This window comes from Aptenodytes patagonicus, chromosome 4 (genome assembly GCF_965638725.1).
Source record: "Aptenodytes patagonicus chromosome 4, bAptPat1.pri.cur, whole genome shotgun sequence".
Taxonomy (NCBI): Eukaryota; Metazoa; Chordata; class Aves; order Sphenisciformes; family Spheniscidae; genus Aptenodytes; species Aptenodytes patagonicus.
This window is the reverse complement of record NC_134952.1, coordinates 13,441,587-13,457,068: the sequence shown is the minus strand read 5'-3', so window position 1 is coordinate 13,457,068 and position 15,482 is coordinate 13,441,587. Positions and strand designations below refer to the sequence as shown.

General features: G+C 42.7%; 1 protein-coding gene across 6 annotated transcripts in view; it reads right to left on the bottom strand.

The window, feature by feature from the left end:
* PPP2R2C (protein phosphatase 2 regulatory subunit Bgamma) overlaps positions 1-15,482 on the bottom strand; it is a 208,220-nt gene that overhangs the window by 50,143 nt on the left and 142,595 nt on the right. For all 6 annotated transcript variants that reach the window (XM_076335904.1, XM_076335909.1, XM_076335905.1 and 3 more), the window contains 3 exons: positions 14,986-15,151; positions 4,431-4,543; positions 2,598-2,775 (listed from right to left, as the gene is read on the bottom strand). In XM_076335904.1, coding sequence (XP_076192019.1) covers positions 2,598-2,775; positions 4,431-4,543; positions 14,986-15,151 — 457 coding nt within the window. The remainder of the gene's footprint in view (positions 1-2,597; positions 2,776-4,430; positions 4,544-14,985; positions 15,152-15,482) is intronic.

Below are 15,482 nucleotides of genomic sequence, written 5' to 3'. Positions count from 1 at the left end.
TGCCCCTAGCATTGACCATCCCTTTACCTAGCGTTCTCTCCTATCACTGCCTAAACTCTCTCATCACAGTCCTCCCAGATGTTCATTCATGTGTATCTAAAAGAAGCAGCAATATCTGTATCCCAATCCAGGATAGAAAGCCAGTTATTCCAAAGTCATCCACGTAAGTATCCCAAAGCCACCCAGATACAGGAAAAGTTTCCTATCCTAAAACAGAAACACACTCTTAATTTCCCCCTCATCATCATCTTAGAACATACTCAGAAATCGAGCGTGCTACTATAAATGGTATCATGTTTTAAGAGTTAAAGCAATGATTCAATCAGAAACTCTAAAACACTTTTTATCAGTAAATATTCAACGACAGGGGTGTGCTAATGCTTGAAACAGAGTCCATGCAGCTGTCACCAAACACAGCAGTTGAACATACAGGAGTAGAAGCAATAACACCCTAAACAGTTAATTCAATCTCAGATAATTTTGCTATCCATGCTGTTCCATCAAGACATACGGTAGTAGTTACGATTGTAAGACTAAGTCTGTTTTTCAGCTCTTTCCTAGTATATTGCTAGAATTTGAAACATTATTGGAGGCCAAGTGGTTCTGAAGCCTGCATACAAGTGTTTTCATACTAAGGGCAAATGAAATGTTGTTAATCAGGGCTATGAAATTTATAGTTTTCATAAGCAATTTCTTTAAATTTTCTGCCTCAATTTCCTCATCCACAAAATAGTAGACAAATTCATCTATCTACCAGCCTCTTAATCTTTTGTAAGGATAAATTGATCAACATATACAAAGGATGTGAAGATAAAAAGCTCTGCATAAATGCTAAGAATTATTTTACACTACCATATTCACAATACTTTTGTTCTGATTCTATCAATACTCCCATAGTAAACCTTTTCTTTTCAAAGATTTACACACATTTGGGGTTTAAAAATTCATTTGGGGCTGATATTTCTGTCAATAAGCTCTTAGCGTGGCAAATGACTTAATAAAAACTCATGCTGTCCTCATGAACTATAGTAACTATTTGGTTTTTTAAAACTTGTCAGAAATATTTCTCTTGGCAAGCCATAGTTTATAAAACAGCTTTTAACACAATAAAAGGGATTGCCAAAAGCAAAGACTTATCTTGTATAAGTATTCTGGAGTGTGATCTGGTTATCATACACAGACATACAGAGATTGCTGTGCTTGGTCTGACTCACTGCTCTGCTTTAGAAGAAAGAGGAGGATACACAGTAGAGGAGAACACACAGTAGCCACGTATAAAAGTGTCCAGGACAGAGACAAGACTGGAAGGTGAAGCTACAGTGAGGAAGACACTGTCAGGAGACACGCTGCTACTCCATATAGGTGTGCTGACAAACGATTTTCCTACTCTGTTCTCTCTTACTAAAGAATGGAAGTACAGTTGCTTGGATATCGAAGGCAGACATAGCTGGACTTTGAAGAACCACATATAAATTGGTCCTATATAAACAGTCATATTAAAGAAGGCACCATTTAGCTTGCTTAATCTAGACAGGTGAAAGACAGAAAAAGAATACGAGTTCGGAAACAAACTGAGGAGATATTCCCTACAGTCCCCAGGGTAAAGGCACCTGTCACTTGAGCCTGCAAAGGCAGTTTTTTAAAGACATTAAGAGTAGTTTGATTTAATGAAAATGTTTCCTGTGACATTAACAAAGCACGGATTAAGCTTCACAGATGATCTGGCCTATGAAGGAAGAAATATAAACAATCACCAGAGGCAGGGAGAACACCCCATCACGTTGGTGCTTTCTTTTAGGAATTTGCCCCCAGTAGGACACTTTGACGTCTAATAGTCCCTCATACAAATCCACAGAGAAATAGTCTTCTAACTTCTTTTGAAATACTTAAAAAGAAATCACCAAAGGAACACAACATTCTGAGCTAGCCCCATAACCTATTTCTCTTCTTACTGGTCCCTTTATGTTCTCCAAAACACAGAGAATCACTTTTCTTGGCTACATTTTCTTTTGTTCCTCCTCCAAGCCACCCTGTTGCAGTGCAAGGGGCAGCCTCACAGATGACTGGAATGATCCCACAACGCAGCTTTCAGGATGACGCCAGCACTTGATAGAGCAACAACTGCATTAATCACAGACACAACAACTCATGCAAAGCAACTGAGACTTATCCCCAAACCGTGCACATTTCAGGCATTAGGGTTCTGGAAAGCAGGATGATGGAGAACAGGGGGCACGGTCAGGGTAAGGACTGACCTTTCAGCAAAACAAGGTAGAGTAGCTCAGCATGAAATGTCTTCAGGAAATAACAGTACAGAGTATTCTAATCAGGTGGATAGTTACCATTCAGCTGGCATCAGTTTCCTATTTACTTGTCATTAACCAACTCCAAGACTGTTATTTTTCACATAAAATTCCCTGATTTCTGCAACCTCTTAGCTGTCTCTTATGATATCCGAACATTTTCTGTTGCAAATACTGCAGGGATTCTGATAAGTAAAGGTATATTTTAAAATCTGCAGAAAAATATTTTAAAACAGCTCTCTTAAGCCCCACTAATACTATCAACACTGAGCAAGGAACCACAATAAAGGATACTGAAGCTCCTGTCTGTGATTGCTAAATGCCAGAGGTTAATCCTGAGATCATCTGCTGACATGTATGTCTCACAGTCACTGTTGACGGATATTGAGTTGACATGATAGGTGTGACCATTAGCAAAGATTCTCCGGGGAGTGACTTCTACCATCAAATCCATAGGTTTCAATACAGGCACCTGCCAAAAAAACAAAACACAAACCAGAAAAGGAGTAAGATTTTAAATAATTTTTTGCTAGGATGATGAGAGTTTCAATGGAGAGAAAGCATTCAAAGACTGTGACATTATAAAACTTCTCAACAATGTATGCAAGCTGAATTCCCCCATGGATGAATTGCTGGGCAAGGCCATCCCTGCCAAGGAGGAAGGGAGAGACAGGAGAGCCATGGAGAGCCAGGCAGAGCAATGGAAAGCCTGGACTGTGGGAAAGCAGGCACTGGAATGCCTGGACTATGGGAAGGGAGGCACTGGCAGCTGCCACAGAACAGGCCAGTCCCACAGCAGGAGCTACTGTCCCACATATGCAGTAGGCTCTGGCTCTGACAAGCAGTGAAGTCCTAGTATTTTGCTTTTGCTAAAGAGTTTGCTGTTAGCTGTAAATCACAGTATTTCTTTTGCTACTTGATGTCTCTCTCAAAAAAGTCAAGTGGTGAAAAGGTTTTAATCTCAGCAAAACATAATAAACAAAGTCTTGGAAAACAAAGCCAACATGTGTATTGACATACCGTACGTACACACATACTCCTGAAAAGCTAAGACCACAGACTATTACTCATCATTGCGCCCTCATTATTTCCCTGTGTGTCACTTCAATGTCATGCTTCAATAACTAGACACTGTCAATTTATTCCCTATTGTTAAAGCGTTAAACACTGTAAGGCTGTGGTCCATGATTGGGAGTATTCGATGTTGTTGAACACACATCAGAAACAATCTATCATACATCAATCCACAAGATAGTTTAAAGAGGAACACAGACAAGTTAAAGCTTTGAGTTTAGCTTGCCACTAAAGGAACAAAACAATGGTTCGCTCAGCCTTTGACTTCTCAGACTATAAGCAATCTGGAATGGTTTTGTTTGCCTAATCATACAGAATGGATAAATATTCCCCATTAATCTTTACACCTTGGAGGCTTTTTTCACAATAGACAATATTGGCTTGTTTTGGAGGTGGGGGTTGTTTGTTTGTTTCTAATAATAAAGAAATAGTAGCGTTTATACAACATAGCCTTCCAGTTCTAACCTTTAGCACTTCCTTTGCCAAAACACCTGGAGTGAATTCAGCCATTAAATCTGAGAGCAAAAATCTATTACGTTATCATATGTGCTTATATGAGTTCCATGAATGCAGAACCTCACATTCACTGAAGCACAGACTATTGCAAATCCCACTCTTCAGATAGGACATAATTCCTTTATACTACTGAAATAAAGATGAGACTGAAATTTGGTGTACCGTCTTTAACTCAGTTGCTCTGAATGAAGTAAGAACACTGTTTAATATTAATTACAAGTAGACTGCTTCCAGCACACCAGGCTAAAGAATCCTGTGTGAAAGCACGTTAATTCACGCTGAGAGAACTTTATCAGGAAGAATAAAACTGACATAAACTCTCTAAACATATTTGTGTTAGTCACTATATCATAAAGCATTTGTGACTTGAAAATGTGTGACAGATTCAAGACCTTATCAGTCAGCTAGAACTTCAATGAGAATAATCATATATATGCTTAGCATTAGGTACATACTTAAATCTTTTACTGAGTTAGCACCCATGACTACCTTCTTCGTACAGAAACAACTGGATTTTGGACAAAGACAGCAGCTTACCTGCAGTGATGTTACTGTAGAAAGATCTTTAAGTTTTCCTTCTTCATCTTTTAAGTTGTACCCTTCTGGTCTCTTATCTCTTTCAGTAATTTTCCATAACTTGATTGTTTTATCTTTAAAAGAAAAGACAAACAATTGTCAGCATAGGAATTCTGAATGTGGTTATTCATCTTTCACAATATAATCCTTAAAGAAATTTCTACACCTTGGTTTAGACAAGTCCCGTGCTGAAACAGTCTGGGTCACTTTATTTTGCACATCCAGAAAATGTTGCCAACAGAAAAAATACTCATAAAGCACATCCCGTACCTTCAAACCAAGTCAGAGGTTACTGGTAGCGGACCAACCATGTAGAGCACATGCTGCTCTCGTATCCAGCTTGGCAGTTTGCAGGTGGAACAGACCAAAAACACTCAATGCTCACTGCTGAAGCTCAGTTTGACAATTTGACTTTGCAAGGAAATAATCTTGATATTAAAGCCAGTTTGATAGGTTACTTATAAACAGCAAAAGAAGAGCATGGAGCAGACAGACACACCAACGATACCTGCCTGACCTATTGTGGGAATGGGCAGTGGTGCATTGGTGTAACATCAGGAGCTCCAGCAAACAAAAGGCTGTGTGAAAAATGAGATATTTCTCCCTCCTAAGGGAAAGCAGCTGAGAAATAACTGAGAAAAAAACCTGAGAGAATTCTGTTGTAAGGGTAAGAGAGAAGTGGGGAGAAAAATATATTAATCTTACATGGAATGGAATTAAATCTAAACTCTCCCTTTTTCATGATGGGTGAAGCATAAGATGATAGAATAAGAATGCCTCTTGTTTAGCAAAGAGCCTCTGAAGCCAACAAATAGAAGTTTTAAACATTTCAGATGGAGTTTCTCCTTGGTTTTGTAGTAGCTGAAGCTGCAGATTTCCCCAACGTTGATTGTCCACTCCCACTCTGATCGCGCACCCAACCTGCCAACCCTAACACCCTCTAGGCTGAAAAATCAATGCCAACTCTTCTCCTGAAAAAAATCTGTCCCCAAGCTTCTAACGGTTGTTTCACTCTGTCCTGGTTTCGGCAGGGATAGAGTTAATTTCCTTTCTAGTAGCTGGTACAGTGTTTTGGATTTAGGATGAGAACAAAGTTGATAACGCACCGATGTTTTAGTTGCTGCTAGGTAATGCTTACACTAGCCAAGGACTTTTTAGTTTCCCATGCTCTACCGACTGAGAAGGCTGGAGGGGCACAAGAAGCTGGGAGGGGGCACAGCCAAACTGGCCAAAGGGACATTCCATACCGTGTGACATCATGCTCAGTACATAAACTGGGGAAAGCTGGCCGGGGGGGCCGCTGCTCGGGGACTGGCTGGGCATCGGTCGGCGGGTGGTGAGCAATTGCACTGTGCATCACTTGTTTTGTGTATTATTATTATTATCATTTTATTTCAATTATTAAACTGTTTTTATCTCAACCCACGACTTTTTCTCACTTGTGCTCTTCCAATTCTCTCCCCCATCCCACTGGGTGGGGGGGAGTGAGCGAGCGGCTGCGTGGTGCTTAGTTGCCAACTGAAGTTAAACCACGACAGGCCTTTTTGGCGCCCAACGTGGGGCTCGAAGGGTTTGAGATAATAACAGATTAACCGGAGTGTATTAAGGAACTTATATCTGTTAATAGTTGTGGGTCACAATGTTGGTTTCTCTGTTCTCGATATTGATTTGTATAATCTGCATCGCGCTCTTTTTCCTGCTGTACATGTTAAAGATTGGTGTTGGGTTTTGCAGTTTGCTGTGGTCTGCAGTGAATAGTGATGTCTCGCTTGTGAGGTTTGTTTTTAGAACATTGACCTTGACGTTAGTGTGGTATGTAAATTTCGCAATGAAGCCGTTACTGTACCACAGAGACCATTTCGTGGAGACAACTAGCAATTGCAGTAACTTTTCTGAGAGTTTTTTTACGGAGGAAATACAGAATGGCAGTGTCACTACCTTCTTCTATGATGTTTCCTCCTTCATTACAGTAACTTTTCAGTATTTTGAACATCCTTGGGCAGTTAAGATACTTCTATTAATACTTCTTGGGAATATTGTTTTGGTTTTGTCTAAAGTTGGTAAGCAATTTAAGAATATCATCCCGAGATCTGCCCCAAGGCTGAATAATTATGAGTGGCAGGGTGTGTGGGACAAGATGGGCAAGTACCTAGGCCAATGGGCACCCCCAGTGTTTTGGAACTTCACCCCTGAGCAAGTGCAGAATCCTGAAAAGTTAGTAGAATATTTGGAAAAAGTATGCTGTCACCCTGGCAACTCCAGAGAGATGCAGATCATTGCAACGTGCTGGGGCCTGGCCCATGCCTACTGAGCCCTGTTCAACACCATTCAGTGCCCTCAAAGGGAAGAGAAGGTCCCTGGCTCTGACAGTAAAACGACACGCACTGCGGCCACTCAGACCCGGGCAACGCGCCCTGCGGCCACTCCAACCCCAGCGACAGGCCGTGCAGCCACTCAGACCCCGGCAACAGGCCCTGCGGCCACTCCGACCCCAGCAACATGCACTGCAGCTACTCAGATGCCGGCAACAGGCCCTGCGGCCACTCAGACCCGGGCGACACGCACTGCGGCCACTCCAACCCTGGCGACAGGCTCTACGGCCACTCAGACCCCGGCGACATGCACTGCGGCCACTCCAACCCCGGCGACAGGTCCTGCGGCCACTCAGACCCCGGCGACAGGCACTGCGGCCACTCCAACCCCGACGACAGGCCCTGCGGCCACTCCAACCCTAGCGACAGGCCCTGCGGCCACTCCAACCCCGGCGACATGCACTGCGGCCACTCCGACCGCGGCGACACGCCCTGTGGCTGAACCAAAGAACCAGCCTGTGCCGGTATCAGTCGCCCCTGTACACAAGAAGAAATTTTGGAAGCGGAAGTCGGCTCGTTTAGTAAGGGAGGAAGAAGCTTCTTCTAAAAGGGGGCTGGAGGAAGAAGTGTACGAGACAGATGACCCTGGAGAAGGGCCATCACGAGAACGGGAGGAGGAGAGCCGGCCGCTGATCGGGGAGGAGGAAGAGGAAGAACTCATAAACGAGGCAGTGACCACCCGATCTCTATCCCTGAGTGAGCTGCGAGATATATGAAAAGATTTCAGCCACCGTCCAGGCGAGCATATTGTCACCTGGCTGCTCCGATGCTGGGATAATGGGGTCAGTAGCCTGGAATTAGAGGGTAGGGAAGCCAAGCAGCTGGGATCCCTTTTTAGGGAAGGGGGCATTGACAAAGCAATTGGAAAAGGGACACGTATCCTCAGCCTTTGGAGGCGACTCTTGTCAAGCGTGAAGGAAAGGTATCCCTTTAAGGAAGATGTCATATGTCGCCCAAGCAAGTGGGCCACCATGGAGAAGGGTATCCAGTTTCTGAGAGAATTAGCTGTGCTGGAGGTGATTTATGATGACCTGAACAATGAACAACTATCCAAAGATCCAGACGAAGTCAAGTGCACACGACCCATGTGGCGGAAGTTTATAAGGAGCTCACCATCGTCATACGCCAATTCATTGGCAGTGATGACCTGGAAAGATGGAGAGGAACAAACAGTGGATGAATTGGCTAGTCAACTCCGGCAATATGAGGAAAGTCCTTCTTCCTCCCTCGTCTCGGCTGTGGAGAAACTGTCTGAAAAACTGTCCCGGGAGATCCAGCAACTCAAAGAGGATAGGTCCTACTCCCCACCTGTACGGACCAGTATCTCGGCTATTAGGAGTCAGTGTTCTTTTGCTCAAGAGAGAGAATATAAAGGGTACACACCACGGGGCACCCTATGGTTTTATCTGCGTGACCATGGAGAGGACATGAGGAAGTGGGATGGGAAACCTACTGCAGCCCTAGGGGCACGGGTACGTGAATTGCAAGGGAAAACAATCACAGAAAGAGGTTCTTCCAGGAAAATTGCTGCTCCAGTTTCCAGCGGGCAGTTCCCCAGAGAGAGTAGAAGGGCTGATCTTACTCTTGATCTTAATGAAGAAACTTCTGACTCATACGTGCAAGAAATGAGAAATGAGTACTGTGATGAGGATTAGAGGGGCCCTGCCTCCAGCCAGGGGGAGGAAAGGGACAACCAGGTTTACTGGACTGTGTGGATTCGGTGGCCTGGCACATCAGACCCACAGGAGTATAAGGCTCTAGTAGACACTGGTGCACAGTGTACCCTAATGCCATCAAGATATATAGGGGCAGAACCCATCTGTATTTCTGGGGTGACAGGGGGATCCCAACAGCTAACTGTATTGGAAGCTGAAGTGAGTCTAACTGGGAATGGGTGGCAGAAGCACCCCATTGTGACTGGCCCAGATGCTCCGTGCATCCTTGGCATAGACTACCTCAGGAGAGGGTATTTCAAGGACCCAAAAGGGTACCGGTGGGCTTTTGGTATAGCTGCCTTGGAGATGGAGGAAATTAAACAGCTGTCCACCTTGCCTGGTCTCTCGGAGGACCCCTCTGTTGTGGGGTTGCTGAAGGTCGAAGACCAACAGCTGCCAATCGCTACCACCACGGTGCACCAGCGGCAATATCGCACCAACCGAGACTCCTTGATTCCCATCCATGAGCTGATTTGTCAACTGGAGAGCCAAGGAGTGATCAGCAAGACTCACTCACCCTTTAACAGTCCCATATGGCCAGTGCAGAAGTCTAATGGAGAGTGGAGACTAACAGTAGACTATCGTGGCCTAAATGAAGTCACGCCACCGCTGAGTGCTGCTGTGCCGGACATGCTAGAACTTCAATACGAATTGGAAACAAAGGCAGCCAAGTGGTATGCCACAACTGATATTGCTAATGCATTTTTCTCAATCCCTTTGGCAGCGGAGTGCAGGCCACAGTTTGCTTTCACTTGGAGGGGCGTTCAGCACACCTGGAACCGACTGCCCCAGGGGTGGAAACACAGCCCTACCATTTGCCATGGACTGATCCAGACTGCACTAGAACAGGGTGGAGCTCCAGAACACCTGCAATACATTGATGATATCATCGTGTGGGGCAACACAGCAGGAGAAGTTTTTGAAAAAGGGAAGGAAATAGTCCAAATCCTGCGAAGGAGAAGGTGAATCGAGCCAATTTGCAGAAGTAAAGGCCATCCAGCTGGCTTTAGACATTGCTGACGGAGAAAAGTGGCCAGTGCTCTATCTCTATACTGACTCATGGATGGTGGCAAATGCCCTGTGGGGGTGGTTGCAGCAATGGAAGCAGAGCAACTGGCAGCGCAGAGGCAAACCCATCTGGGCTGCCGCATTGTGGCAAGATATTGCTGCCCGGGTGGAGAACCTGGTTGTAAAAGTCCATCACGTAGATGCTCACGTACCCAAGAGTCGGGCCACTGAAGAACATCAAAACAACCAGCAGGTGGATCAGGCTGCTAAGATTGAAGTGGCTCAGGTGGATCTGGACTGGCAACATAAGGGTGAATTATTTATAGCTCGGTGGGCCCATGACACCTCAGGTCACCAAGGAAGAGATGCAACATACAGATGGGCTCGTGATCGAGGGGTGGACTTGACCATGGACACTATTGCGCAAGTTATCCATGAATGCGAAACATGCGCTGCAATCAAGCAAGCCAAGCGGTTAAAGCCTCTTTGGTATGGAGGACGATGGCTGAAATATAAATATGGGGAGGCCTGGCAGATCGATTATATCACACTCCCACAAACCTGCCAAGGCAAGCGCCGTGTGTTTAGAATGGTGGAGGCAACCACTGGATGGCTGGAAACATATCCCGTGCCCCATGCCACTGCCCGGAACACTATCCTGGGCCTTGAAAAGCAAGTCCTATGGCGACATGGCACCCCAGAAAGAATTGAGTCAGACAACAGGACTCATTTCCGAAACAACCTCATAGACACCTGGGCCAAAGAGCACGGCATTGAGTGGGTGTATCACATCCCCTATCATGCACCAGCCTCTGGGAAAATTGAACGATACAATGGACTGTTAAAGACTACACTGAGAGCAATGGGTGGCGGGACGTTCAAACATTGGGATACGCATTTAGCAAAGGCCACCTGGTTAGTCAACACTCGGGGATCTGCCAATCGAGCAGGCCCTGCCCAGTCAGAACTTTTACGTACTGCAGATGGGAATAAAGTCCCTGTAGTGCACATAAAAAATATGCTGGGGAAGGCAGTCTGGGTTATTCCTGCCTCGGGCAGAGGCAAACCCATCCGTGGGATTGCTTTTGCTCAAGGACCTGGGTGCACTTGGTGGATAATGCGGAAGGATGGGGAAGTCCGATGTGTACCTCAAGGGGATTTGATTTTGGGTGAGAATAGCCAATGATCTGAATTATGTGATGTTAAGTACTAATTATAGTTATAACAGTTATACTAATAATACACAGATATACTAATAATACTAATAATATTATATGCCATACTAATGTTATTACAATAAGAATCACCCAGACTAATGAAGAATAACTTCAGTGAAACCAAGCAAAGCACAGTGATGATGGTACCAGAACTGACTTCAACATGAAACAATCCAACACCACATACCATCTCCATTTTTCCTGCCCTGAAAGATTATTATGACAGATGGAGCTCGAAGTCATGGACTAAATGAACTCACCGAACGTTTTAGAGGGATGGCCCACAGATGAAGGGAATGATATCTCTGTGTGTGTGTGTGTGTGTGTGTGTATATATATATTAAAAAAAAGGGGGGTGGTGATTAATGAAAATGTACTGGAAAATATGAGACTTGAGCATGACGCAGATGGTATAGAATAAGGGGTGGATATTGTCCTGGTTTCGGCAGGGATAGAGTTAATTTCCTTTCTAGTAGCTGGTACAGTGTTTTGGATTTAGGATGAGAACAAAGTTGATAACGCACCGATGTTTTAGTTGCTGCTAGGTAATGCTTACACTAGCCAAGGACTTTTTAGTTTCCCATGCTCTACCGACTGAGAAGGCTGGAGGGGCACAAGAAGCTGGGAGGGGGCACAGCCAAACTGGCCAAAGGGACATTCCATACCATGGGACGTCATGCTCAGTACATAAACTGGGGAAAGCTGGCCGGGGGGGCCGCTGCTCGGGGACTGGCTGGGCATCGGTCGGCGGGTGGTGAGCAATTGTACTGTGCATCACTTGTTTTGTGTATTATTATTATTATCATTTTATTTCAATTATTAAACTGTTTTTATCTCAACCCACGACTTTTTCTCACTTGTGCTCTTCCAATTCTCTCCCCCATCCCACCGGGTGGGGGGGAGTGAGCGAGCGGCTGCGTGGGGCTTAGTTACTGACTGAGATTAAACCACGACACACTCATCTGTTCATGGAGCAGCCAAAGCCTTTCCAAAGCTTCTGCACTTCAGCTGCCACCACAGCTTTCATTAACTTCAGTTCCTGCATCACTTCTGATTTCGTCCCACTTTCTTCCTTTACCCCTCTTTCCCCAGGTACATAGCAGAGCACATTTCTTTCCCCAGTGCGGCTGATCCAAATACTTCTTTCAAATGATAGTACAAAACATTTTAAAGGCCGGATATATGAATACATGAATCGTTTTGCATTTCTAGAGCAACTTTAACTTTAACCTTCTTTTGTTTCAAAATCAATCCCTCCACTACTCTGAGTGTTTTTACTATTATGCATCTCCTAACGGTATTGATATGCTAATTTTCAAGCAACAAAAATATTACAATTGATCGATCTACAGAACAAAAGGTTAGTTCAATCTGCAACTAAAAAGCTCCATTTAAATATGCAATACATTTCATTTGTATCAGTCACGTTAATTAATTACTAAAAATACATATAGGCCATGTCATGCACTTGAGATTTTTATTACATGTAAATAGTGCATTCCTACTTATCTATTCTAAAATTTATAAATACAGCAATTGTAAAATGAATTATAAGAAAAAACACAAACAATTTTCCATTGTTGGACTTGACTGCTACTGATAAACCTATCCCTTTCCTGAGTGAAAACTATTTTATTAGCGGTTAAGGGTATTACAGCTGTTCGTTTTCTTCTCCTTCATCTGCCTCTGGACTTTAAAAACTCCCTAGAAATTCTAAGCATGCTTATATTTCATAAAATATAGAAAGATCTCTGTGAGGTTCAGTATTCATTCAGTCTCAAGGGTGTTGTGAAGTTTAAATTAATTAATGTCTGGTAAGCAGTCTGAAATCCTCAGATGAAAGGATCTGTATGGGCCAAATTCTGATCTACCCGATGTAGCTCACATCGAAAGTGGCCCCAATATATTCTGGTACAAAAGATACCAATGAATCCTAATAATTTATTATTATACTACAAAATCAGTTCACTTCACAGCGCAAGCCAGAAATTTGCTAACTGCAAGCACTGCAAATCCACAGTGGGATTCGAAAGCCTTGGTGGTTTCCTTCTGCCTCCGTTAATTCAGACGCTGCAATCAAAGCTTAGCTGATGACTTGTTGGTAACATGTGAACTGGAAAGGAACCAAGGCAGGAACAGCCTCAGACAAAAGTCCTCCTTAGAAGGACAGAAACAGATTTGGGCAGGTGCAGACCTATCAAGTCTCATATATTGAGGGTGAGATTTAGACAGACTCTCCCCTCATGTTCCCCAACAGAGAGATGCTCCTTCCAGCAAATTCAGTGGGCACTGTCCACCTGTGCCTGTGGAAAGAAAGTATGCTGTTTCACAGTTCTCATTTTTCTGACCAAAACTGTGCTTTAGATCCTAAACTACCAGAGAGCAGAACATCAAAAATTGCATTAAAATATCAGGCTCAGAAATTAGTAAATATAAACCAGTACTCAAGATGCTTCTACAATCTGCCCAATATGAGCATGTGTGACAGGTAATGCCTTCATTTTCTACAAGTTAGGGAAAATACTATTATCCCTTTTTATAGGCATGGAATTGATATACATTGTCAATGACTTCTCACAGGTAATCTGTGAGACAGTGAGGAATTCAACATGGACCTTCTGTATCCTAAAGTTAAAACTATCTTTAAGAGTATGACAAGAGGTGAATCTTCAGACTTCAACCCTGCTGTGCCAGGAAGCTAGGAATCCTCCTTGGCACAAAGAAATGTTTTGTAATTCAAAGCCAAAAGCCAAAGGTTATGCCAGTGGGACCACTTCTATTCTCCTCACCATAAAAAGGTCTGCCAGGATGCTCCAGAATTGAGAAGGGGGAAAAACAGAGGTCAAAGTATTTTGTCAGGTCCTAGGCTTGCTCAGTATTGGCTGCAACTGGATTAACGCATGGCAACACTAAGACTGATTATTTCTTCCTTTCTCCCCTCCCATATTAATATCAACCAGAAAACGGATATAAAGGTCTATTAGGCCAACTGTAAAAGCAGCGTACCCGAGGGCTCAGCTGTATTCCTCAGCATTTCCAAAAACAAACTTTAAAATGAAAAGGGAGAGGTTTACTTTTAATAATCTGCTTTTGTATCATGCACTTGGAAGAAGCCATTCTTAGTTAAAGTTATCTGAAGTTGAAGAGATATTTTGAGCAAGGGAGAAGTGCAGAAGTAAACTCCCAAACTTCATAATTAGCTGACTAATCATTAAATTAGCACAAATCACCTAGCTATAACAGATACGTTTCATTTCAACTATTGCAACAGTGCCCCCAAAAAGTCAAAAGACATCTTTAAGGAAAACAGACTACAAAACAAAATAATTTGCTATCTACTGTGAATAAATGTAAATATTATTTATTGCTATAAATTTTAACTGGAAGTAATCACTTTGCCCTAAAGCGTCAATTCCCAAAGGTGAAATTACACTATTTTTCTATCAGCAATTCCCAATTATGCTCGAACTTCTACAAGAAAAATTCTTTTCTGATTACCATGAGATCTAAGTTTTAAAATCAGATATTTTTGTCTCATGCATCGCCAGCAGTAATAAAGGTTGTGGGTATCCAAATGTTTCCTAAATGACACCTGTGCATGTTAGGCTCCACTCAGTTTCTTCCCCCTATGTCACATCTGCATATCCCCTCTTAGCAATAATACTGCATTTTTTTAATCAATAGGCCTTAAGCATGTTAGAAAGATGAGTCAGTATCAATATCCTATTATTATTCCTGCTGCCTTCCAAAGATTTGTGTAACTCTTCAGAACTTAAATAAACCATTCTGATGATAATGAATGAAAAGAAAAAGAAATTCATCTCTCTCACCTACACTCATTTACACATCTACAAAGAATAAAAGTTATGACAAATACAGCAGACAAAATTCTAAATCCCCAGTGAAACACAGCTGCTGAGTAAGGTGATGCCTTTGTCACAAAATTTATTTCAGGATAGCACTGCATGCTAATAGCAAAAATGGATAGCGCTCTAAATGTCTATGGATAGTCAATAGGAAAAACCCTATGACTATGAATAAAATACATAAATAACAGATATCAGAGTCAGTATGACAGTCTTGGTAAACTCTGAAAGAGGAAATTACTAAAACAGTAGATTAAAATGAACAAATACATACAGTCAGCACTAAAATGCACAAGAGCAAAATGCTGATATGGCCTATATACTCTCATCTATCTTACCATTTGTTGATAAAAGTGAGTGAGCTGCATTTTGCTGTGGTAACCACTTGATCTTGTTTATTTTTTCTTCTATCTCCAAGCTCTTCAAATAATCAAATTCAGGTTCATGGCTCTGGAAAGTGCTGTAAACATTGTACTCCCCCTGATTGTAAGGCTCATTTTTACTCTATGGAGAATAAGAACAACAAAACATGTGGTTTATGATGGCAATATATCTCCATCTCTTAGGAAAGGTGTATAAGCAGCCTTATAAATATAAAGATATTAAAAGTGTAATTTAATTTCTCATTTAAAACATGATATTGACAGATTTGTTTCCACAGGAATGAAATTTCCTGTAAGTATTGAAGCAACATTTAATAAAAGGCAGAATTTTCAAAGAAATGTCAATTATTCAGGAAAGCTTTCTACAAAAGATACTGCAGATGGACTGAATTTAAAAGTGAAACATAAGGCAAAGGCATTGTTTTAAATGGAATGGTTCCATCAAACAGGCA